This window comes from Anguilla anguilla, chromosome 10 (genome assembly GCF_013347855.1).
Source record: "Anguilla anguilla isolate fAngAng1 chromosome 10, fAngAng1.pri, whole genome shotgun sequence".
Classification (NCBI taxonomy): Eukaryota; Metazoa; Chordata; class Actinopteri; order Anguilliformes; family Anguillidae; genus Anguilla; species Anguilla anguilla.
Genome location: NC_049210.1, coordinates 47,155,369 through 47,182,627, shown reverse-complemented (window position 1 = coordinate 47,182,627; position 27,259 = coordinate 47,155,369). Strand labels below are relative to the sequence as shown.

Sequence of the window (27,259 nt, the reverse complement as noted above, 5' to 3'; positions counted from 1 at the left end):
GTCAGTCTCTGGTGTGCTGGTATCACCAACACCACCGGCAGATTCTTTAATGTTTCACCAGTGAAATGAAATTAATCCGCGCGTAGGAGAGACGAGCTCGTCGGGCCACGGCACAGGAGCAAATGGTTAACGGCTCGCTCGCCGCTCGCCGCACATGAGGAAGCAATCGGAAACCGTCTGAAGCATTAAGCGCTTGATGATCAGATAATGGCGAGTGCTCTGGAGAGTCTGAGCTGTAATTCGGCGGGTTTCCACCGCCGTGCCCGGGGCGGGCCGGGCAGTGATGGCGGTGATGGCGGCCGCGGCCGAGCCGAGGGGCGAGCGAGCCTGTTGTTTGTAATTACCCGTCCCGCGGACGTGCTCGGGGGGAGCTGCAGTGCCCGAATCTGAGCGGCACTACAGAGGAACGATCACAGCCCGTTAGCCCGGAGACAATCCCACTGTCGCTAATTTCAGAAAGTTCTGGCCAGGTGCATTTGCCAAACGTTTCAGCCCTTGCGCATTTGTAGCATTTCATATTTTATTAGGTAAAAGGTGTTTATGTAATTGTAGCCATAAAGTCAATGATCAAATGTATAATGTTCTTATTTATTTCTCATTTACATTAAAAAAACAATGTCTTAATTTATGTTTCTGAATCTTAGGCAAAACAGTGTAACATTAATGGAAAGAAAAAAAAACCTTTTTTGTAGCAGTGTCTCATGCAATTACCTTAAGGGAATGAGTGAATTATGAATTATTCAACACAAAGTCACCGTTCCAACACATCACTCGGTGTTGGAAACAAAACAAACAGAAGTGCAGCCAGCACGCATTTGCTTTTGAGCTATTCAGCTATTCAGCTTTTCAGGTTTCTAAGTAATGTTGAGGAGAAGCAGAAGCAAGGGATTCTACTCTCTGATCAGGTACACAACTGGAGGAGACCTGACGGTTTGGTGCAGCGAAACTGCATTTTAAAATAAAATGTACCCTTTCAAAGAGGGTCTCTGGCCTATTGTGGGAAGGTTAAATTCCATTTGCTGGTTTTAAGTGACAATCTTGGCTTTCACTGGTGAAAAACATTGAATGCAGAAGTTCAGTGGCATGTTTTTACACCATTTGTCCTCAAGTGCTTTCGCAGTTCTGCAGATAGTAATAAGAGATATATTACATCTATTCAACCATTCCATGTTTTTCATGTGGTCACACCAGATGGGCCATGATGGCGAAAAGTGGTCTGGAGTCTAAATTTCCATTTCTCTCATAGTTAATGCATGCAGAAACCTATTTTTGCAAATGGCCTTGGACATTTTATTGCCCACAGTGGCGGTTTTTGCAAGGATTGATCTCACAGGTTGCACAGGTTTGACCGAAACCCTCTTCAGGAAAATATTTTCCTTCCACAGATCTCAATTATTTTACCATCAGATATCTGAGTAAGGCATCATTCGCACAGATGTTTGTCTGAGCGTGCGCATCTTAGCATGAATATTCAGCCACTGCTTTGGCAGAGGAATAACAGTGACTCATGCGCAGCAGGTTTCTGTTTATTTATTGAAATGCACTTTCTCAGACACACCTGCGAAAAGCACATCGCGTGCGCAAAAGTTCCTCATAAAAAGGTTCTGCAAGAATCCAGTGTTGATTAATATCAACATGGAAATGTAGAGGACATTAATGCATGTTTACGTTTAATTATTAGGCTGTCATGTCAAAGAAGCAGTTAACAGTTAGTTTTCATGCAGCTGAAACCTTGTTCCATGAAGTGTTTCTCCCAAGTGTTTCCTCAGAAATGGCCCAATTTTCCAAAGCAAGTCCAGAGATACCAGTGCATGGATGTCTGCAATTGCATTCATTTTACAATGTTTGTTACAATGTGGGTCCTCATGGAATACCTGTACAAGAGTCCTGGACATATTAAGATGTTTATGTTGTAATGAAGCAATATTCTGTTAAATATTATAGAGAGTGTAAAGTCATCCATTCATCCTTATTTCCACTGACTGCAATACCTGGTGTTTACGTTATTGTGGGGAAAAAGAGAAATAAGTGCATTTTGGAAGATTTTAGTTTCAACTGAATGAGAAGTTTCTGAGAAAAACATTGAACTGCAATGAAGATTAAGAACAACATTGCAAAAAATTTGACTATGAGTCAAATTCTCATTTAATATTGATTGGATTTGACCTATGTTAGTCACTTTGTAATGTTTTAACCACTCTGGAATGTTTCATGCCTGGGAGTGTTCTGGTCATATGTTTGGAAAAATTGAAAAGTAGCGGTTTATGGGCCTCCTGTAAATCCTTGCAGAGGGGCAAATGGTTTCTTTTATCAGGCCCCGGAGTCTGTCTGTCAGCCCCCGCTTCCCTTCCCTTCCCTCTGCCGGCCTTAATTGTGGTGCGGAGACAAAGCACAACTGAGGAAGCGCTGATTAGATTGTGCTGTTTGTAGGGTGTGAGATAAGACACTGAGTGGAGACGGGAGTGAGATAGGAGCTAGCACAGCGGCCACGATGTGTGTGTGTGTGTGTGTGTGTGTGTGTGAGAGTGTGTGTGTGTGTGTGTGTGACTCTATGTGTGTGTGCATGTGTGTGTGTGTGTGTGTGTGTGTGTGCGTGCGCACGGGTGTGTGTGGGGGGTTGGTAAATTCATTGGAAAGATAAGCAGAAGCTTCTTAACTCTTTGAAAGATTCACTGCTGTTTGGAGCCAGAAAGTGCTCCAGCTCACATCGGGTCCTGCTCTGCTTCCCTGGTCACGATGCACCACAGTCTGCAGATGTCAGACTGAAGCAGAAGTGATGATGGTGTGAGCGAGAGAGAGAAGAGAAGAGAAGAGAAGAGAAGAGAAGAGCCGGCTTAATGGAGCGATAGAGCAGTCACTGTGACTGCACTGGGCACTGAGGAAGGAGCCGGTCAGCCTCAGAATGCAGCTCCTCCTCATCCTCCTGAGCCAGATCCAGACCATCAGGGCTTAGACACAGGAAAGTGTCCGAGTGGGGAGTTTAAGAATGAGGGTAAGGGCGAGGATGAGGGCGAGGGCGAGGGTACTGGCTGCTCTTTATATATAACTGACTCCAGGTCTGATGGGTCTGAGGGCGTTGCCGAGAGACACCAAACATTACTTCACTCAGCCAGTCGCAGGCTGTCTTTCTCCTGGCACCCAGCCTCACGTGACTGACATGTTTGAAAGCCTCTGAAACGCATTTGTCTCTCGGTCATCATTAGAGACGGCGAGCGCGGCGTCCGTTTCTCGCGTGGGTTTCTCCATGGAAGACGGAGGTCGAGTTACTGAAACGCTAGACGACCACACAGCACCGCTCGGTCATTGAGCAGAGGGGAACGGAGAGGCTCCATTCGGATATCCATCAGACCGTATTATGTAATGCCAAGCCTGCTGTAGCCCTCAGCCAATGGGAGAGGTCGACACAAATATTTGGCATTAGGTCTTGATTGACGGCAATTGTGTTATCTCTTTTCTTACCGTTTGGGCTCCCGGTGCCTCTGTGAACACACGTGTACCAAGAGCCTGTGGGAGAACGGAGAGAGGGAGGAAAGAGATAGAATGAGAGAGGGAAAGAGAGAAGGAGATATTGAGCAAGGTAGAGAGAAAAGAGTGAGAGAGAGAGAGAAAAGAAGAGAGACAAAAACTCTAATAAATTCAGAACTCTGCGAGCCACGAGCTCAACGAAGACAAGAACCACCTGGACCAACTTGTCCGAAGGCTTATGGGTTCAAGCCAAACTGGAACCAGAACACCCTGGATCCAAACCGTAAACACAGAGATATCCTAAATCAACAACTGAAAAATCGAATTTGCCTTTTGAAAACAAATACACTGAAGACAAATGAAGAAAAAGTACAAAGGAAATTTGAATGCTGTCGAGGCTCTAAGCAGAAACATTCAACTGGCAGAATACCGAGATATAAAAAAAAAGACAAATTTGAACAAATCATAGACACAGCGAGCACAGAGAAGGGTGGGCACTCATAACACTGGGATTCCAGAGAAAAATCCCTCAGACAGAAACAGGTGACCGAGAAAAACGTGCTCTGTCTGCCATCCCGCTGAATTGCACAATTTTAAGGGAGGAATTTCCCCGAAATGTAAAAAACAGATCCTGAAATGTGTGGAAAATATCTGTCTTTCTTGGATAGGAGGAAATCACTTCAGATCCGTCGATCAGATACGACGGCTTTTTTGAAACAGACACCCCGAGGAACACCACCAAACTTCTCACCCATGCGAACAGAGAATTTACATATTTTACATGCCATTTATTCCATTAATATTTACGTGAAATCATTGTCACCGCTATTGTTCTAGCTATCATTACATAATATATTTAGATATTTATGTATTTTATATATTTCATATTTGCTTTGCCAGGGCTGAGTATTACGAAGATATGGCATTACAGAACTTTTAAAATTTGAATCAGACAAACAGATAATATATATATTGTATATATATATATATATAAGCCAGAGAGCTTTACACTAATTGCACATTGAAACAGGCAAAGCTCGTTCCACCACAGGAATGCGGGCTGCTCTGTGCAGGGCTCCTACAGCCTGTCTCTGATCCTGGGTCCTGCCGGTCTGGACACCAGCACCTCCACGCCAGGACAGACCCGTCAGATAAACTACATCCCACCTCCACTGCCTCTCTCTGCGACACCATTCGCTCCTGCTGGGCCCCTGCAGAGCCAATCAGAGGGCAGGGAGCTGGGAGAGAGATGTGTGGGGATGGGAGGGAGGGAGGGAGGGAGGGGGACAGGGGGCATGAGAGAAGGAGACACACACACACACACACACACACACACGTGCACACAGACAGACACACAAAAAAACGCACACGCACACACACACACTTATACACACTTATACACACACACTCGTGCACATGTAAGAAGGAGGTACACACACACACACACATGCACAAACACAGACACACACATAGACGCACACACACACATGCACACACACAGACACGTGCAGACACGCACACACACACAGACACGCACACACATACAAACAGACACACACACCTACACACACACACACGCACACACACACACACACACACACATACACACAGACACACACACCCACACACACACACACGCACACACACACACAAACACCATCAAAGCAACTGTTTTTCGTAGACTGCCGATTAGCCAAAGAGATTACAGCTGGGGCCCAGTGTCAAATAAATAAGGTGAGAGGAGCAACGCAACTCCCACACTGTGAAGGAGAGGTCTGCTCTGCCTAATGCCCCACGCCGCTCCAGCCCAGAGGGAGTAGAGCAGAGGAACGGAGCGCATGCACTCTCACAGAGACAGCAACAGGCAGAAGCAGACAGACAGAGGAGCAATTTCAAACAGACTAAACTAACCCACGCTACACCAGGGATTACATTTTTCTTTTCTTTCAGTCTTTTCCCCCACTCTTTGTGCTAATTTGACAGTGCGTCTCTCTTTTCTTTGTCTCTGGGAGATAGCAGTGGCCGTTTTTTTTTGGGGGGGGATTTTCTTTCCTGAGGTCTCGGTGAGGGACGCACAGAGGCGAGGGACTGGCGGAGGCATTCCCAGCTACGCGAGGCCGCGGATTCCTGTCCGGACGAGGGGGAGCAGAGGGCGGCGGCAGCGCTCGCGTCCGCGGCAACCGGCCGGGGGCCCGGCCTCCCACGCTGCCCCCCCTCCCCCCCCCGGCCCTCCAGCATGCTCCTCCACGCGCGGCGCTCACCATGCGGCCATGGAAATTGACGGGGGGCGCCCGGGCCTGGCCTGGCCGGTGCCAGCTGCCCCTCCTGCTGGCGCTGCTGCTGGCGCTGCTGCCCGCCGCCTCCTGCGATGCCCGCCGGCCGCGGGCCGCTAACTCCACCGCTAACTCCACCGCGGCGGCGGGCGGGCGGCACGTGCGCAGCTACACGCATCTCCAGGGAGACGTGCGGTGGCGCAAGCTCTTCTCCTTCCAGAAGTTCTTTCTCAGGATTGATAAAAATGGGAAAGTCAACGGCACCAAGAGCAGAGACGACCCCTTCAGTGAGTAACCGAAATAATTCATTCACTCTATTCTTTATTTTTACAATGATGTATTAATGCCTGCACTGAAAGGATGCTTTTTTTCCTTCCTTTGCCTGTCACCCTAGAATAATAACAGCGAAAGTTTTATATTAGGCAACTGCTTCCTATAAATAGAATTTAAATTATTAGTATATTATTATGTTAAATTACTGAAGGAATAATAATTTAAGAGCCACAGAGGAGATCTCAGATTTCCACCCAGTCTTGTCGCAGCACACTGAGCGCAGTTTCCTCAGCGTGTTTGACGGGGGCTGTTTCTGTCGCGCGATGGATTATGCACCCCTGTCCCGCTGCAGCAGGCTGAGGGCGCCTCGCTCACTTCCGAAACGTGCCAGGCGCCCTCTCTCCGCCACCTTGTCCGAAACGCGCCAGGCGCTCTCTCTCAGCCACCTTGTGTGCACATGGCCATTAATCAAAACATGCTTCGTGTGTTTTTCGTGTGAGCCCGCGTGCTAGGGGTTCTAGCACCAGAGAAAGGGGAACTATTCAATATATCGTCTTAGGAATTTCGATGAAGCATTTTTACCATTTCTTTGATGGTTTCATAGCCCTGCTAATGAAAGAGAGTCAGTTAAAATATGTGCAAGAACATCAGGACTTTTTTTATCAATGTTAATTTCAATTTTCATCATTTGTTTAAATTAGGACACGCAAGTTGCAATTGCTTTGCAAGTTTTAAGGATTACAAAATCTTTAATATAAATGAATGCTTTCAACCTTAATTTTTATTGTTATTGCAAACAAAAAAAGAACATTTTTAGAACATAATCTCACATGTAAATTTGACACATATTGTGTAATGATAAGACTCGCGAAACACACCAATGTATCTGCAAGACTTCACTGGGGATTATAATATTCGTAATGATTTATGATGCATCTACAGCTAAGCGATGGAATATCTCCCCAACTTCAGAAGCATATTCTCTCACTCCAGACTGGTATTCACAGGGCTGGCAACATCCATAAATTTATGGTCTGTTTAAAATGATTTATTGTTTTTACTGTTCCTTTACCTGGGCAGAGAAACACATTTTTGAAGACGCATTCTGAATCTTGAACTCTGTGGTGAACATACTGTATCTTTAGGGCAGTCTGAAGGAAATCTTATTCATTGGCTGAGATTGTATGAAAATTACCACCTTTAAATCTACTGCTCCTGCCTTGCAGCTTCAGTGTTTGATAACTGTAATTTTTGTATACTCAGTTAAAGTAACAACCACCTCTTTATGTACTGAAGTGCATTCTCACTGGGAAAGTGAGTACGTTTATGTGTGGCGGGTTCCAGTTAAGCCATGTTTCTGCGTTCTCTGTGTGTGTACTGAATGTTACAGCCCTCAAACCCCAAAGAAAACACTTTGGATGAGGGCGAAGACCGCCTGAAGACATGTGCTGTGACGTTTGGCAGTCATGTTTAACCGGATGAAAAAGTTTAAAATGATCATTTCTGAAATGAGATCTTTGGACTTTTGAATTGGGCTTCTTATGTGTGACACAGTATTAGACGCTGCTGGCAGTGCAAAATCGAGCAGGTTTTATGAAAGACTTGGGTTCTGTTGCGATGTAGCATTCCTGATAACAATAAACTATTCAACACGGCGATGCCTTGACCACTGTCCCGCTCAAACAATCAGTGCAGTGATTGTGATTTTTGACGGGGACGTGAAAACTTTGTTCAGCTAAGTTTCCGCGCTGTATTGACTAGTGAAGAGATACAGATAACGCCATTGGCAATCTAGGAAAGAGGGAAGTCATTCTCCTGTTAGAGCAATGCGTAGAGATTGCAGTGTCTTGGTAAACATTGGGGGAGAAGGTTTTGGCGCATTCTCCCGTGAAAAAGCAGAAAAAGCACAAACAGGCAGTTTTGAATATCATACCTAGCCATCCTCCTAGAATGGAACAAACGGACGTAATAAAGTTCAACAGTAACAGTGATTTTGTTTTTGATAATGTGTGCACATTAGCTAATCCGATGCAACATGATATATCATAATTTGTGCATTTTCTAACAATGTTTTAGATTTTTTATAAATTTGTTTGCAATGACATCCTCTCTGGTGCAGCAAATACAACATCACCCCCCCCCCATGTATCATGGTTCCTCCGGTGGTTTGGGGGGCCTGGTACCTGCAGTGACTCGACTGGTGGTTTGGGGGCGCGGTGTCTGCAGTTACTCCTCCAGTGGTTTGGGGGGTCGCTCTTCGCAGTGGTTCCTCCAGTGGTTTGGGGGGTCGCTCTTCGCAGTGGTTCCTCCGGTGGTTTGGGGGCGCGCTGCCTGCAGTGATTCCTCCGGTGGTTTGGGGGGCCTGGTGCCTGCAGTGGCTCCTCTGGTGGTTTGGGGGGTTACTCTTCACTGTGACAGCTGTGTAATTTGTTCCGTCCCCAGACACAGCTCTGCTGGTGGTTCACAGAACGGAGACACACATCTGGTCTGGCCCCTATGAACTGCCAACAGTTGTTGCAGCATAGAGTAGAAAGGCTCACAGTTATTACTGTAATTTTGAATTAGGAAATTAAAAAATATATATAAATATATATAAACTATATTTTCTTGTTCACATATGGAAATGGTTAGATCATTAGCTTACAGTAGGTAATGTTCATATTTACCAAACTTGAGCACATGATATTGCATAAAAACCATCTGAATTGATCTGCCATCTGCTTGTATCATATGAAAAGGTTACACAAGCAGCAATCTGTCAATACAGCTGACAGGGCTTCCAAGAACACAATAAACCCAGAAACCCAATCACATTAATAAAATCTAACTCTCCATAAACCCATTCACGCAAGGTTCAAAGGTGGAAATGCCCTGTGTGGTGTGAACTGATCCCACTCATTTATATGGCAATAGCCTCTGATGTGAAAGGCGACCAGTCTTTAAAAACGTGAGCTACATGCCTTGTATGTAAAAGGAAATAATGGGGGGATGGAGAGAGAGAGAGAGGGAGAGGAGGAGACGGAGGGGAGAGGAAGAGAGTGAGAGGGGGAGAGAGAGGGAAGGGTTAGAGAGGGAGAGAGTGAGAGGGGGAGAGAGAGGGAGAGAGGGAGAGGGGGAGAGAGAGGGAGGGGGTGGAGAGGGAGAGAGGGAGAGAGAGAGAGAGAGGGGGAGAGGGGAGGTCCATGTGAGAGAGTAAAGCATGTCCTTGCTTCTCTGACACTCGTTTTGGTATCCTGAGTGATTCAGGGGGGCGGGGCTAATGTGCCCACAGAACCTGTCAGTGTTTTACTCAATGCTGCCCTTGTCAAAAAGTTAGGAAATCAATAGAATGTGAATGAGAGAAGAATCAGCATCCTCTCTCAGGCAAACAGTCTCAAAGTCTCAGAGATCAAAGTCCAGTGTTAAAGATAACTATAGGTGTCTCTCTCTCTCTCTCTCTCTCTCTCTCTCTCTCTCTCCCTCTTCGGAGCGGAGGATTGTTATGGTAATTCCTGTTTATCTTCCGTTTGCGTTCACGGGAGAGATGGACTCGCAGTGGCTGACCTGCACATTAGCCACCTCTGGCGTCCGAGCTGTGTCATGTAATGCATCATGAGCAGACATCTGCCAGTCCCTGGAATGTAAATGCAGTCTCCTGCCCTGATCCCAGTGGGGTTCAGGTCTGTAAGTACATCAGTGCAAGCCCTGGTGTCCTGCAGCTCGGCCATCCTTTTACACTGATTGATTTACAAGGGTGTGCACAGACATTTTTAGGGGCAGGGGTTCAACCAAAAATAAGTGCACCCCCCATACACAAACACCGACACCCCCACCCAATATCCCAACAATGGTGCTTCACTGCTAATGAGCCAGTCGTATTTAATCTAGGAAATTCCGTGGTGATATTCTCAATTGGACCTGTTTTGGTGGATTTTGTGGAAATGGCAGATTCCTGCATTTAGAGCATGGAATCTGTGTGGTAGCTGACGCTCGTCTGCAAAACGCTCCCACGTGACGAAAATCGTAATCTTAGAGTGGGCACGCTAGCACGAGCAAAGAGATGAATCAGCGTATTAACTTTCATTTCTGAGCGCCATGGCAACAGGATATTTAGCGTAAAAAATGGCGGAATTTTTGTGCTTTGTTACCGGCGGACGATTTCAAACAGCGGGCTAACAGAACTGCAGTGCTTTTATTACCCTTTAAAACAAGGCTTTCTGGAACGGATCTGGCCGAGTCTTATCTTTGGTCTGGATTCGCTACTTGTGTTCTGCTTTTCTTGTTTTGTTCCGCTCATCATTTAAAGCAGTTCTCCCAATAATTAATTTCATCTGAAGATACTTCATTACACATTACAGATATTTGTACAATTATTCTGTACAAAATGCAAAAATGCTAAACGCACACAGGACATGTGTTGATTGAATCCATAGGCTTTGCCATTCAGTCCAATGAAATAAATAATAATCAAAACATCCAAGTGCTGACTTTAGGTTGGAGTTAAAGTCACACACTGCAACAAACTGGTTCCTGTACTCGTGATTATATTGTTCCTAGCGTGGTAGAGAGCATTTAGCAGGTCTGTGTCTGTGTCTGTGGTTCAGGGTTCAGCTGCTACTTGGATTGAGAGGTCTCCGAAGCAGGATTTTTTCCATTCATGTTGTCAGGTTTGTGGGCTGCCATGAAGCAGAGGTCGTGGCGCTGTCAGTCTCCTCCCCTTCACCCAATTTCCAGCCGGTTTAATCTGGTTCTGTTTATTTAGCATCGCAGATAGAGCACGTCTATGCTCTCAGCCAAACCTGCCGGGGTCTGCTCTGGTGTTAAAACTACTCTAGTGCTGCACCATGGTCTCGCATTATCCCAGCTTCATGCCTGTCTATTGCTGTTAGAAATGAGATACTTTCCGAATCCTTTCCCCACCTCCCTGCTGACTGTTGTGTGGAGTTAAGTACGGGGATGGGGGAGAGGTGGGGATGTGGTGTGATTGTCTCATATGTCATTTCCCTGTTTTTCTGTACACTGTAGAGTTCTGGGGCGCAACACCCAATGACGTTTTACCGCGATGGTTCTCTGTGATGCTCATAACTGGCTTCGGCCAATGGGAACTAATTAGATGAGAGGCATCCGTGTCTTGATGGATGACCGGCGCTAAGTTTCGTGTATACAGGCGTGTGCTCGTGCATCTGTGTGAGTAAGGAAGCGTGTGCCTGTGCATGCACATGTATGTCTTTGCTCTGCGCTCACACACGCTTCCCCACATCCTGACAGTATTTAAGTATTTACAGCCGTCTCGATGAGGTTCACATGGGAGTTCTCGGCTAGGCGTGCAATAAAAGAGACTTACGAGAGACAGTGAGCGAAAGAACAAGGGTACTCTCGGCGTACCTTTCTGTTTAACCTAATCTTAACATCTTCACGGACTCTCTCCTGTTTGAAGCGCGTATAAAAAACCCATGGCTTCCATTTTTCACTCTGTTTCGGACAGTTTGGGCTGTGCGGTTTTCTTTCAACGCATGGGGTGCTGAGACTGGAGCTGAAATATGTGCCATGTCTGTCATTTCTTGTGTCTATGGATGGAGGTATCTAATGAGCACACTCAGAAAAAAATACTTTTTTCCCCTTTCTAGAGTTTTTAACTCTAGTTAAAAACTCATTTAAGTTGATGCAACAAACTTCCCCTTCAAGGTAGCTTTTACCTTAACGTAGCAGCCACTAAAATTATCAACCATTGCAGAGATGTCATTCCACTACTTTTTAGATGGATATAATATTTTCATACTTTGAATTGTGTAGTTAGGTTAGAATATGGCACTGGTTCAATGACATGCGATATGGAGAACGGGTAAATCTTGGGCATTCAGGTCCTGCTCCTGCACCAGTGTTGTTTTTAACTGTGGTGCTGAAGTAAGCACACAAAATTAAACATTAATTCCTGTCACCACTCAGTGCGTTGTGGTGCTCAGATAAGGACAGAATGCGATTCTGCCTGATAAAGTGTAGCACACGGTAACTGAATGACATCCTGTGGATACATGTTTCTCTTCAGTGCCTTCTTCCTGGTTCTGCTCCTCAGTAGAAGCACTGCAGAAACATCAGGGGTCAGCCTCGTCTTCCGGGTGAATCCATGGTCAGGTTTGCTCGGTTATTAGTCTCTTGTGAAGACGATATATTTTTTGCAATACACAAGACGCTTGGGAATTCGGATGGGAATTCTAAAGAAAATCAATAAGCCACCTTTGGTTTTTTATTTTTATCTCTCAGATTCCCCTGCAGCCAATCAATCAAGATCTCACAGCCTTAATTAAACAGGAACTGGGAGGTGTTTCAGCTCACCATGTCAGAGCAGGTCGGAGCTGCAAGGGCCTCGTCCAATAAAACGCAATTTGACTGCTTACACTTGCATATAAAATATTAATCTGAAAGTACACATTGTGGATCAAAAATGAACATGAAATCAGTAGATTTACATTGTGTCAATATTTAACTTGCATTATATTTGATGCCTAGTTCAAGACACCGTGAATTATACGATCAGAGACTGAATTCAAATGTCAGCTCACGGTCTGCTCAGCCACTCATACGAGACTTTTAGTCTGTTTATCAGATAACCATGACGCTGTGCTTTGCATGCAAGCAGGAGATCTGAAATTATAAGCTCCTGCAACGAGCCTATATTTATGTACAAAGAAGTGTTAGAAAAAAAAAACCCCATGTTAATGCTTGTTGTCACAAACCGCTAATTAGATTCTTCTGGAGCTCATCACAGACAGCCTGATGTGGCTGGGGAAGGGGGGGGGGCGCTGCCATTGGGGAGGTTAAGTGTGGCTTCCCCATGAATCAGTTCAAGGGCTGGGGGACCCCTAATGAGGTCTCTGTGATGTAAGAGTGGTCTAGTACGGCGCATACACCGCCCCCCTAAACCAACCGCCCCCCCCCCCCCGCACCCCTCACCCCTCCCCACCTGAAGACAGCGCTGTCACACAAATATATAACCCAAGATGAAGTGATGGGGCCTGCTTTGGTTCAGGGTACAAGTGTACCTTGTACTTTGTGGTATGTTCCGACCACTATAGCGTAGCCTTGCACTTGAGCTAGTTATGGCAGTTTACAGTTTGGTGAACTGGGTTCTTCCTGTACATCAGCTTATTTGCCGCACATTGTGGGATTTAACTGCGCAGCATGAAACTGGTGTAAATATTAGCGTTTGCATGACAGAGGCTCACACCCAGGGTGAATTACAGAGCCTGCGTACGGTGCTATCCATATGCAGCGGGATGCTTTCTGAAGCAATTCTGGGAAAATACAAGCGCTGTGAATCCAGCAGCGACCTTCTCATTACAAGTCACTGTGCAGTACTGCCCCTGTGCACCGGCAGCGTTTCTGCTTGAACTCGGTAAACCCTTAATGAACAGATTAAGTTTCAGAGGGGGTGTGTGTGTGTGTGTGTGTGTGTGTGTGCGCGTGTGCATGCGTGTGTGTGTGTGTATGTATGTCTGCGATTTGACCAGAGGGACATCTGGATGGGCCCTTTTTAAAAGGGCAGGAAGGAGGAAGGAATGGCAGCTAATTATCCATTGCATGCGCTGGAGGCTGGGGGAAGGGGAGGGGGTGGGGGGTGTGTGTGTAGGGGGTGGGGGGGGCAGGGAGCCGGTCTTATCCATGGCAGATCTTAAATCCCCCCCCCGCTGCTTTATGGGACACTAATGCAACGTGTTCCCACAGAGGCCCCCGTGCAGCTGGCCTCCCGTCCTCTCGTTTGGGAGGGGAGCTGCCGTCCACCCCCGCTCTCACGTTTAGGCTGCCCCCCCCCGCCCCCCCCCCCCCCCCCCCCACCTTACAGGGGTGTTTCACCACGTGGGAGCATTTCATCTCATGACGGTGATGTACGCAATCCCATGGCAACCATCGTTACAGTGGGTGCCATTGACTTTGAGGCTTTTAATATTGCGCATTGCTTACTTTTCGTGACACCGCAAGAAAAACAATTAGAGAAGAAGTTCCAGGAAACAGTTTCTTATCGCAGTGCCGTTTGTGTGAAAGCGTGTGCCTTCACAGCAGTCCTCTCCGTGTCGTGCAGTGTTTACACAATGCGGCAGAATTCAGCGTGAGCGCATAAGAGTTATTATGATTCATACATCCGGCCTTTGGTATCTCCGCGCTGACCCCCCCCCCCCCCTCAAATGGGGGTTCACGTTTTGCCCTGAGCCTGGAGGCCGGGGCTCTCCTGTGAAAGCCAGCGATGGCGAGACAGAAAACATGTCTCCGCCATTTTATGGGAAAACAGCTTAGGTAACCCAATTCACACGCACCCCCCTCCCCCAACTGTCTTACATGTGTTTCAGTCCTGGGACACATGTACAAGAGGGCAGGGTTCCCATTTGGCCGGATGCTGGTGTTCCAGGGGCAATACCGTGTTTTTTGGAAGATTAATTGCGGCAAGAAAACCATCTGCAGGAACGTGTCCCGGTCCTGTGAAACGATCGGACCAAGAGCAGCATGCCGAGGTCCGTTAATGAACGAAGGGATGGATCTTTGTTACGAGTCGAATCGGCACTCCATTGGAACGCCTGAAACGTTCGGACCATTCCGTTTAACACAGTAATGACCGCATAATGACATCATAATGGCTTTGTGATGGCGCATAATGGCCATAATTTCTTGAAGGTTAAGAGGCAAAATAGCTCAGGTGGCAAAACATAAATGTTTCCTTACATTACAAGCAGATTTCTGAAGGTTAGTGACCATTATCAGCTAAGGGCCTTTGTCTTTCCCCTCATAAAGCAGTTTTCTCACACTGAAGCACCTTTTCCACGAAACAGACACTATCTGCAAATGTTATTTGCTATAAATACTCACAGCACTATAATATAATATACAGCATTCATTGAAAATAAAAGTCTCAAAGCACTGTAAAGAGGGAACAAAAAAAATAATACAAAAACAATAATTAGGGTATAAGTGAACATATTAGAACAGAGCACAGAAAGTAACCCATCTGTGAGCAATGTTAACATAATCACAAGTACAAATCAATTTTCAGCTAACCAATGATGCTGTCATATTTAGTTATGATGCACGGTAATAGGAAACAGACGTACAATTAAAACTATATTTCTCCCTCTAGGGTAGTATTTAAATTAGATTATCCCAACATTTAAAGTTTTTCTTTAGGCAGCAGGATTCAATCATAAATCTGCTCTTATGGGGTCGTGAATCACGCTGAATTAGCCAGAAACAGACTTGTAAATGTTAGGAGGACCTGCAGCACTAATGTTGCTTATTCCTACGGGAATGTCAGTATAATTTATGCTCTTCTACTTGAGTGGATGACTGTAGAATTAACATGGCTTGGGTCCGAGAGGTCCAGAGACTAACCAGCTCTGGAACTGCCCATAAAACTGAAGCACCTGATTAGAACACTGGAACGGTCACTGTCGTTTTTGGAACAAGACATATTTTTTCTTGATTTGGCTCTGTACTCCACAATTTTAGATTTGCAATCAAACAGTTCACATGTGGTTAAATGTGGATAAAAATTCTCATTAAAGGGTATTTTTATACATTTCGGCTTCACAATGTAGAAATTATAGCATTTATTTTTTTGTGTACAGCACAATTTGTAACACATGCGATTACAGGAAATATAATTTGTGAAATTCACTAATTCACTAGCATTGAATATAGAAGGGAAGAATGTTCTCTGGTGTAGTGTTATAACGTTTAAAGTTTGTGGTTGAGCAAAACAGTTAAAGTCTGCGGGCCTAAAAGTATCAAAGACGTTGGTCATGTTGGTGACAAAGTTGGATTTAGCTGAGCTCAACCATAAAATCTTACTTGACCACAGTATGATCTACGTTCATGAGACCTGGATGCTAGCCAATAACTTTGGACGTGCAGAATCTCTTTATTAAATACTAATATCTTTAAAATCCAAATTCTGTGCTTTTTACAAATTGACGTAGGTCTACAATTTCTTTCAGCATGCTTCTTCCTCTGAGCACCACGTGCAGCATTTGAACGTTCACCCATGAAAAACGGCAATAATATCTTCAAAAGGGATCATTACACACAGCGGAAGGGCTTTTAACAGCCTTCCAGCCCTCTGGTGCTGAACGTAATTTAACGCAGAGGCGTCAAACCGAAGGCCGGATACAGCTGGGAAATAAATCGCCCCGCCGCCCGTCAGCGAGCGACTCCGGGCCCTCGCACAGACCGCTGAACAAGAACGTCTCTCTAATCGTTTGAATCGAGCGTGTGAGCTCATTATCGAGCGTGTGAGCTAATTATCGAGCGTGTGAGCTCATTATCGAGCGTGTGAGCTATTTATCGAGCGTGTGAGCTCATTATCGAGCGTGTGAGCTCATTATCGAGCGTGTGAGCTCATTATCGAGCGTGTGAGCTCATTATCGAGCGTGTGAGCTAATTATCGAGCGTGTGAGCTAATTATCGAGCGTGTGAGCTCATTATCGAGCGTGTGAGCTATTTATCGAGCGTGTGAGCTCATTATCGAGCGTGTGAGCTATTTATCGAGCGTGTGAGCTCATTATCGAGCGTGTGAGCTATTTATCGAGCGTGTGAGCTCATTATCGAGCGTGTGAGCTATTTATCGAGCGTGTGAGCTCATTATCGAGCGTGTGAGCTATTTATCGAGCGTGTGAGCTATTTATCGAGCGTGTGAGCTCATTATCGAGCGTGTGAGCTCATTATCGAGCGTGTGAGCTATTTATCGAGCGTGTGAGCTCATTATCAAGCGTGTGAGCTATTTATCGAGCGTGTGAGCTATTTATCGAGCGTGTGAGCTCATTATCGAGCGTGTGAGCTCATTATTGAGCGTGTGAGCTATTTATCGAGCGTGTGAGCTCATTATCGAGCGTGTGAGCTAATTACGGTCTGTTCCTTTCGGGCCGCTGTGCTCGTGGCGGTTGCATTTTTCCTGCCAGTGACGTGCATTTCGACTCCGGCCACAGAACAGGACGCTGCGCATATTTCCTGTAAGTATGTATGCGTGTATTTATCACTGTTTGTTTTCCCTGACATTTAAAATTTCCCAGTTGCTGCCCGTGGCTTGTTGCAGAGAACGAAACTGGGCGGGGCTTCACCGGAAAGTTTTTTTTTTCTTCTTTTTTTTTCCACAAGAGATTGCACAACAGTGGGTTCAGGGCAGCCATCAGCAGCAATTCAATAAATAGGCTTGTGCAGCACAATCGAGCAACACAGCACCTTCACTGTTTTATACTGTTACACAGGGGACTGAAGACTAGTATAAAGCATGACAACCTGGCTTCTGCAATACTGATTGGGTGATCAGGGGCACTGTAAGGGAGGGGGGTTAGAACAATTCTAAGGGCCATAACTGACAGGGGCCCTCAAAAAATATTAGAACACAGGATTCTCTGGGGTGGTGGGGCCCAATGTGAGATCTGTTCATGGGGCCCCAAATCCCTGGTGGAGACCCAGGGAGTGATGTACCTTTCAGACACCAGTGTTACTCAGAAATCAATGCTGTAATGCTATGACGTAAGTGGCTTGGAGTGACATAAAATAAAGCGCACAAAGTATACAAACATGTCTGCACGTAGTTAGAAGTACACTGCTGACTTTCCAGTTATCAGACAGGCGGCAAGAAGCTGGCAGAAACCTCGCTTCCACTGCCTAATGACACCTGACTCGACCCGTTGCTGAATTAGCTGTCTATAGTAATGGCGCCCAGCGGAAGGTAATAAAGTATCTGGGGAAACATTTTGCCTCTGCAGGTGTCAGAGTGACGGCTGAGGCCAAGACTGTGAACATTAAACTAAGAGGGTTCAGACAGGACAGCTCAGCTCACAGTGATTCATTCTTCCACAGAAAGCAGAAGAGTCTTCAGGACTCAGGCCCGTGCCTGGGGTTCGTGTTTGGTAGCTGAAGTGAGAGGGAAGAGGGACGGATCTGGCCTTCAAAGTAAAGGCTCGCTCCTCACCGGGAACAGATCAAAGATTCGGGTCACTGCCTTAGAAGCCAATTCAGGGTGAACAGCACCGACTCCATTTTACAGGGGACTTGTTCACTTCATGGACCGGGACACATGGGTTCATTGAGAGCTCATGGCAGATCGCAGAGCGGCTCAGTTCAGGGTGTGTAGGATTGATTCTGGAATGAGACCTCATCCGCTCGTTACAGCCCTGTGTAAAAAAAAAACGCTGATATTGCTAAATGTGTCGTGACAGAGTGCTTCTAAAAGAATGCTGGGAGATTTCGTGAGAAGATCCCAAACAGACGGAGACTGGCACACAGGGCATAGGCTGACACTGACGCTTTCTTCCAATGTCTCCATGTACTCTTAGAATTCTTTGTTTCTTGGTGGAAACAGTAAATAACTACTCAATACAACAAATGGAGCCAAACAGTTTTAAAAATTGCACGATATGCAGAAAAAACAAATCACAGCGGGAACAGCTAAAACCACAGAGAAAGAAAACAGAATTTAAGGCGATCGTGATGATACATCATGACCATTTTCTTCTGGCCAACTTTGTCTTCAGCACAACTGATGAAGACCTCAGTCATGTCAATGTGGCCATACCAAATGGCAAATCATTAATCGAACAGCTAATAGAATAATAATCTACAATTGATAAATTTCATCATTTTTGGCAGGTTTTTATGCATATGTGGGTATTAAATATATTAAATCTGTGATTTTTAAATTATTATTATTGTGCTATGACCTATGAAAATAAATTCCAGTGTTCTGGGAAACCGGGACATGAAATTCCAGAGATGCACCATTTTGGAATTAGTGGTCGGGATCTGAAGAATAAATGAAGCAGAAATTCTAAACTGTGTCATCGGCTTGCCAGTGGCTGTTTGATTTTAGGAAGAGCTCCAGCATCAATCCATAACTGCTGTATTATTTTGGATGAACAGCTTTTTTATTTCAAACTTAAGCATTTCAGTTCAAAGGATACTTCTCTTTATCTTGGAATTTGGATATGAAGCTTGTTGTTTTTGGGTTAGCTGTACATTTTTAAAGTAAGTTTTTCCCTTTTGCTGCAGATGAGCAATCACATTTTTATGGCGTGTTCTATTGCGTCTATGATCCCACAGAAAATAAATGATGAAGCTTCTTTTTTTCTTTTCTTTTTTTTCTTATGCCACATTTTCAGGAACTTTTCCCAGAACACCACTGCTATCAAGCTGTCAAGCACAGCTGTAAGGCTGTGTACAGTTATGAACGTTAGCCAGCAGGGATGTCTAATTATCACGGGATAAACCAAACTCTGTCAGTCCGACAACAAAACAGACGTAGTAAATGAGGATGGGGTGGACCTCCAGTGGAGTTCAGGGCAGTGGCTAGTTCCAGCAAGGGGTGCGTGATCCTGCCCAATATCAACGCATCTCCAGACTACCCACAGGAACTGGGCGAAAGCTTTTCGCTAATCAGGGGTGGGCACTGTCATTTCAACAGATGGGGCACGTGGGGGGGGGGGGGGGTCAATCGCTACAACGGAATCACAAATATAGGGCAGAATAACAAAAAGAAGTCTTAAAATGCTTAAACAGCCTAATGCTCCATCCACATAGTTACAACTCACAGTTCGAAAAACTAAGCTTGCAAACTAAGTTTTTAAATATATACAGTTTTCTTGAAGGGTGAGGAATTTTAATTCATTATTTCATGACTCTGAGGCATGTTTTTACATTCACCATGTAAAAACAACACAGCCATTCCTTCCACTGGTTAACCTGTTAGCAACGTCTGAAAAATGTCGGAATTAGGAAACGTGAGCTCCTTTTTTTGTCGTTTGTTTCAAAAGATCTGGTTACAAGATATCACCTGTTAAAATGCCTCAACACTTGAAGCAACTATTTAAAAAGCAGGGGGGAAAAAACCAAAGAGTTAGGCACCAGGCCAACAGAACAGAGAAAGAAAGGGCCTCTCCTTTGTGCAGGGAGAAACTAAAAAAAAAAAACATCTAGACATTACTCAACTGATCTCCACACCTTGCCTGAGTCAGGGCGGTAGATTTTTTTTGTCGCAGTTTAAGTCTTTTGTTGTAACTCTGCCTTTCAACTCTGAGTACAGACACAGAGGGCGAGCAGGTGAGTGGGTCGGGGGCCCAGAGAAATCTCTGCTTTTCGGCCGAACTCACCACATCAAAGCAGCCCCAAAACAAACACGAGGAACAGGTGCTTTTTCAGCGCCATATGCTACGTATTCGTTTTACATAAGAGGGCTCAGACAGAGGAGGTCCCTCTCCTCCACACAGTGCTCCCCTCTCCAGCCTGAGTGACTCTGAGACTGCGTAGAGCCTGCAGTGTGGGCGGCTGTCTGCATCCGTGGGGTCGGAGCACACCAAAGTGTCTTATGGCACTCCAAAGTGTCTTATGGGGCACCAAAGTGTCTTATGGCGCACAAAAGTGTCTTATGGCACTCCAAAGTGTCTTATGGCACATCAAAGTGTCTTATGGCACTCCAAAGTGTCTTATGGCACATCAAAGTGTCTTATGGCACTCCAAAGTGTCTTATGGCACACCAAAGTGTCTTATGGCACTCCAAAGTGTCTTATGGCACACCAAAGTGTCTTATGGCACACCAAAGTGTCTTATGGCACTCCAAAGTGTCTTATGGCACACCAAAGTGTCTTATGGCATTCCAAAGTGTCTTATGGCACTCCAAAGTGTCTTATGGCACATCAAAGTGTCTTATGGCACACCAAAGTGTCTTATGGCATTCCAAAGTGTCTTATGGCACTCCAAAGTGTCTTATGGCACTCCAAAGTGTCTTATGGCACATCAAAGTGTCTTATGGCACTCCAAAGTGTCTTATGGCACACCAAAGTATCTTATGGCACTCCAAAGTGTCTTATGGCACACCAAAGTGTCTTATGGCATTCCAAAGTGTCTTATGGCACTCCAAAGTGTCTTATGGCACATCAAAGTGTCTTATGGCACTCCAAAGTGTCTTATGGCACACCAAAGTGTCTTATGGCATTCCAAAGTGTCTTATGGCACTCCAAAGTGTCTTATGGCACACCATCGCAGGGGTCGTGCTAGCCCACGGAATGCTGCGGCTTTGGAACGCAGGACGTTTCAAAATTAGAATTTTACACAAATACACGAGCATTCTGATAAAAAATGAATATAATTTGCCAATGCACAATAAATGTGTCTTGATCACAATTCTATTATTGTGACACTTGTAGCAAAAGCGGGATGAAATAGCAGGATTAGTGATTGTAAAATTAGTGATTGTGTGCATGTGTGTGTGTGCGTGATTGCGTGTGTGCACATGTGTGTGTTTTCTGTTAGTGAGTACTTGTGAGGACACTTTTTTCACGAGAGCCATTTTGTTGTCCCCCCACCCCTGGTATCCCTCTTTGATCACTGATCATTAAGGCCTCTCTAATCCCTCCCTGTCTCTCCGTCATCCCTTCTCTGTTCTCCTCGTCCTTTCATCCCTCCATCTCCCCCATTCACGGGCCGGCCGGGCGGCCTTTCATCCCTGCTCCGTGCCTGGAACCCGATCCCTGGTGGAAGGGCCGGTCTCAGGTCTCGGGTGTCTGTTGTGTCACGGCGACCGGCCGTGTGTCACCACTTCCCCGGTGGTTGATTAAGCCTCACCGGACGCGTTAATGATGAACTCATATTAAAACACTCCAGGAATGTGTGACATACCCTCACCTCTGTCTGTATTATATGTTTATGTACTTGCAAAATCAGTAACGTCATAACAGTAGAGCAGTGGAATCGCAGCGTAAACACCGGCTGTGTTTTAAGATCATATTTGATTGGATCATTATTGTGTATTGACCTTTTTCAAAGTGTTACAAGAGCCAATTCATTCATACGGTGTGCAGCCACTGGCTGGGTAAATCCAGGTGATGGTGGAACGTTGGGCTGTAGGACAGAACTGGCCGAGCCGAGGTGGGGGTCATGTGGCAGGAAGAAAGCTACGCACTGACCCCGGGGGGGGGGGGGGGGGGGGGGGTTGGGGGGGGTGGGCGGGGGGGTGGGGGGGGGGGGGATGTTTGGGAGGGTGGGCGGTGGGTAGGGGGACAGGCAGGCAGGCAGATACCGCTGAGCGTAATGGAGTGTAACTGTGTAAAGCGGTGGAAACGGCCTGTGGGGGCAGATGCTCTGTCTCCGCTGACCCTCCTCTCTCTGACAGGGCGCAGGGCCAGAGCTGCTCGCCATGGCAACGGGCCGCCGCCGCCTGCGTTTCGGCCGCTGCTAATCCCTCCTCATCCCAAACGTCTTAGCGGGTTTAGCTAATTGACTTTGTGGGGAATAAAGGAACAGTTACCGCTACATAAACCCTACATAAATCCAGGCTGGAGAAGCGCGTAGCCTGATACGGTGATGCAGAGCTTTGGGGCTTTAAGCTCGGCTGAGTCTCTCTTCTCAGAAAACAAACAAACCCGAAAAAGAGCGCTCCCAGAACACAATCTGGCCAGCAACTGTCGCGGGGCAGCTTGTCGAGAGGGTAAAGCAAAGCGCAGAGTCTTTCCCCCCCTCCCCCCGCCCCCCGCCCCCATCCCCCCCGTGACCGCAGAGTTGCAGGGGCGGCGTTTGGGAGCTGTGGGGTAAACTGAGAGGGATTAGAGACGGCTCAGACCGCACAGCCGCTGGCCGGACGCTAAGCGCGCGTTAGCGCCGCGGCAGATCCTCAGCGGCTAGAGAGAAGGATGGAAAGCATTACGCTGGTTAAGCTTCGAGCCAAGACGAAGGACCCCCCCCCCCCACCAACCCCTCCCCCCCGGTCGTCCCAGCTCCCGCCCCACCAAACCCGCCCCCGCCCCCTGACCACTGCACCCCCCACCCCCACCACCCGGTCGTCCCAGCTTCCGCCCCCACCAACCCTGCCCCTGCCCCTCCCCACCACCACCCAGTCATCCCAGCTCCCGCCCTTCCTCTGACCGCCCCCCCCCCCATCCCACCCCGTTTCCACTGGATCTGAACCCTCCATGCCTCGGGGCGAACGGCAGGCAGTGGATCGTCCACCACAAAGGACACCGAACGCTGGGGTATGAATGCCAGGCACAATGGCGCTCCACGGCCCGCTGGCTCGCTCGCCCCTCCATGGCGCTCCACGGACCGCTGGCTCGCTCGCCCCTCCATATCGCCGAACGGCTTTATTTCCTCACAAAGCCCATCTGCAGACAACGCCTCCACAGCATCGCAAGGTCGTTCATAATTAAAGCCTGGAACAAAGGCTAATTATGACGGTCCCTGAGAATGGAAATTTTAGACACCCCCCCCCCCAAAAGGAAATAATGAGGTGGGATTTCGAGGAGAAAAACACAGGCATCGCGTTTCATCTCTGTGCTGGCCTGTGATCATTCTGCTCTTCAGGGTACGCAGGACGGGACGAAACAGAACACCACTGTCTCTATGAGCACAGCGTTATGGCGGTATGAATGCAGGCGTTTATGAACGGTGTGTGTGTGTGTGTCCCTTTCTGCGTTACAGGTGTGCTGGAGATCAAATCGGTTGCCGTGGGGATCGTGGCCATCAGGGGGCTCACCAGCAACTACTACCTGGCGATCAGCAAGAGGGGGGAGGTGTATGGAGCGGTAAGTTTCACTTCCACAGATCTACTGTGAAACCCTCACTGCTGTGAAACCCCCACTATTGTGAAACCCTCACTACTGTGAAACCCTCACTGCCGCCCTTGTACTGTGTGGTGGCGGTGGTCGATTATCGTTGTACATGATGTTCACCATAACGCTTTGCAGCCAAGAACATTTTCTTCCCTAAACTGGCATAGCCATCGCATTTGGAATCTCAGTCTGTCACAGTAATGTCTGTAAATTCGGAAAAGGGGCAGACCAGCAGTCGGGGAATGTCCCGTAGACTCAACCCTCCATCTCTAGGGGGACATTGTGGCCATTTTTACATTCCTCTCTCGGACAGTGCACATAATAATAAAGCACAGGCACGGGTGATACTGACTGTGACCGGTTTCATGAGTGAGTGTTTCAGTGCCGTGTATCTAGAAGCTTTCCGGTGTCTATCTTTAGTCAGTTAGACCAAATCATCTTTAGCTGCAAGTCATGTGCCTGTCGTGGACATAAATATTTGAAATCCATTCAATTTCACTGTGGCTTTTATCTTGCTATTGTTGTTGTAATTTCAGGAAGAACGCATGGCTGTGATTGGTCTTTAATTTGACAGATGTTGCATACACAGTAGTCATGTGAATTATTTAAGAATCATCATTTTTCCCCCCTCCCCCATTTTTTCCATATTAAAGTCAACACTCGTTCCAATACCTCCTAACTCTTCCTGAACTCCGCATTTGTTTGATGTTGGCAAAGAGCCTTCTTGTCTCGGGTCTAAAAAAGAAAAAAGTAACTTTGTGGTGGTTTTAGAAAATCGTTCCACTTCATTGCACCTGAATGATCCCTGAGTAAAAGCCTACTTCAAAGGGAGCATGCTGTCATGAGCCTCCCCAACGCTGCCTCCTCTAAAATGGAGGCTTCACGTGAACCTCGCCAGCTGCTGAATTACTTTCCTCCACACAAGTGTGGGCATCTACAGCTATGTCAGCCTTTCAGTGGTGCTCTGGTCCCTTAACTGGATCACTTTCATCAATTAACATATGTCTCCTTGTATGTTTCCATTATGTTGATGTTTTCTACATACAAGTATATCATTTGCTATATTCCCAGAAAAACTAAAAGCTAACATTGCTAGAAAACAGCGGGTAAATGTCAAATCTATAAACCTATTTTCCCTTTTTTGTAAGCTGATATTATTTCCTTATTTAAACATTTAGACACACCTGCCTCCATAAACATTTAATTGGCTCTCTTTCAATTGAAAAAATAAAAAAACCTATAAAGCAACTGAAAAAAGCATTAACACAATGTGATAATCATTCATCATGCTGCATATACCTGTGTTAATGAGACCTGAATCATTAGCATTGGCTGCAGCCTCGTTAGCCAATCACACAAATACAGAATTACATCATTAACCAATCGCGCAAATACAGGCTTGCATCATTAACAAATCACACAAATACAGGCTTGCATCTTTAACCAATCACACAAATACAGGCTTGCATCGTTAACCAATCACACAAATACAGGCTTGCATCGTTAACCAATCACACAAATACAGGCTTGCATCGTTAACCAATCACACAAATACAGGCTTGCATCGTTAACAAATCACACAAATGCAGGCTTCCAGGGAAATGGGCAGGTAAAGGCAGAGGTTATGGCAAGTCATTCTAATGAGCAGTTCAGGCTTCAGAACCATTTAAACCTCTAATTCTGCTTTCATTGTATTTAAGCGATAAAAAATAAGAATATATAGTTCATAACAAACTCAGTCTACAGGGCCTACATAGGAAAACTGTAATTGCCATCAGGCAAGGGAGGGAAGGTTTCATTTGGGTGGACATTCGTTTGCCGGATGTGCTTCTCTGGTTGATCAAATTTACAGCCAATTCTGCCCAATAGCTTTGCCAGCTCAACAGGTGTATTCTGAAATGAAAGGGCTCCGCTAGATGCATTTAGAAAGGTGTGACGGCCCTGTCAGATTAGCAAGAAAAGGATTTTACAGCAATGAAACCGGCTCACAGTTGTAACTGGACATTCAAAATTGTGGGGAATGGGGAATAAAGGAACACTTTAAGAAGATGATGGGTAATGAACTTTAGCACTGCAGGTGTGTGGACTGTGGGGGGCTTTAACTTCATCACCCTGGCAGATGCATAGCATCACTCCAGTCCATTTACCATCACTGATGTCAAAGAGCAAACATTGTGCATTTTAAAGATCAACAGCATCATAAAATAATAATCAGCTATAAGCAGATGGACAGTTTCAATAATATTTTATTGCATATGGCTGTATATATGAAATTGTTCGCACACAGTACAATTTAAACACGAATAACACTTATGTCTGATAACCGCTGAAACCTGTCAACAGCATCCAGAAAATTAAAACTCTAGGACTTGAGGGTTGCCTAGCGCTTATGTGATGAATCATTTCAATTTCTGGCAAATCTCTCTCATTCTATGTCTGCCTAGTTTTTACAAAAATGAGGAATTCAGACCTGAATTTGGACAATGTAGTATAATTTGTCTGAACTCGTGCTGGGGAGATCCGAACTGTTGCTCTTACTCGTTAGAGTACCGGGTTATATTCTGTTTATGTTCATCACAGAACCCAGTAGCCTTAAGGGTTTTATTTGTGCCAAAAGCCGGGATGAAGGCCCACACACTGTGCCCTCTCGCCCTGCAGAGAGACTACGGCGTGGACTGCGAGCTGAAGGAGCGCATCGAGGAGAACGGCTACAACACCTACGCCTCGGCGGCCTGGAAGAACGGGAAGAAGCAGATGTTCGTGGGGCTGAGCGCCAAGGGGAAGCCGCTGAGGGGGAAGAAGACCAGGCGGAAGCACAACGCCACGCACTTCCTGCCCATCGTGGTGTAGCCACTGACCCTCACCCCCCCCCCGACCCCCCCGACACCCCCTCCCCCCCCTCGACCCCACCCCCCGCGCTGGGTCTGCCGGGACCGTTTTACTGCACTGAAGAAGGACGATTTCCAAAGACGCTAAGGCAAAAAAAAAAAATTTATAAAATACATTCACAAAAAGGACATCTGTTCTAGAAGGAAAAGCACTATTTACAGGAAGAGCCTGAACTCAAGTGGCACGCTAAGTGTCTCGCAGTACGTGCATTTTTGGGATGTTTGTTTTTTTGTTTTTTTTGTGAGTTGTGCGCACGGGACTAAATAGGAAGCCCTTTCTCTGTGCCAAACTGGTTTAAAATGGCTGATCGTTTAAAAAAAAAGGAGGATGACACAGGAAATGTAAAGGAAACATGTTTCCTACATTAGGCTACTTAAATGTCACGTCAGAGTGAGCTGACAGGGCAGGACTGAGGCCGTGGGGGTTTGTGTGCATGTGCATTTGCGTGTGATCGTAGGACGAAGGTATTTATGACGTACGAGCTCATTTCAAAAGACTTTAAATGCACACCACTGAAGTCCCAGGCCCGCCTGCTGAAGACGCAAACTCGCCGGAGGAACTCTGGGCACGGAGGAGTCCTCTGCACAGAGTAACCGCCGAATAACTGGCATACGGAGTCACAGCATCGTATTCATCCACTGCTTATCCGGACTGCTCGCTAATAAATTATTTATTTTATGTAATATTTAAAAGGGAAAAAATAATACAAAGTGGTCAATTTTATTTTCATTCTTCTAAAGTTCTTCTTACACTTTTCAAATACTTTCTTTGAGACACGAATAAATTCTCTTCCCTATC

General features: G+C 46.2%; 1 protein-coding gene across 1 annotated transcript; it reads left to right on the top strand.

The window, feature by feature from the left end:
• The first annotated feature begins 5,727 nt into the window (after nucleotides 1–5,727).
• fgf10b (fibroblast growth factor 10b) lies at nucleotides 5,728–27,259 on the top strand. The gene is made up of 3 exons (XM_035435628.1): nucleotides 5,728–6,025; nucleotides 23,442–23,545; nucleotides 26,231–27,259. The coding sequence occupies exons 1-3, from the start codon at nucleotides 5,728–5,730 to the stop codon at nucleotides 26,420–26,422; spliced, it is 594 nt and encodes a 197-aa protein (XP_035291519.1). The 3' UTR covers nucleotides 26,423–27,259.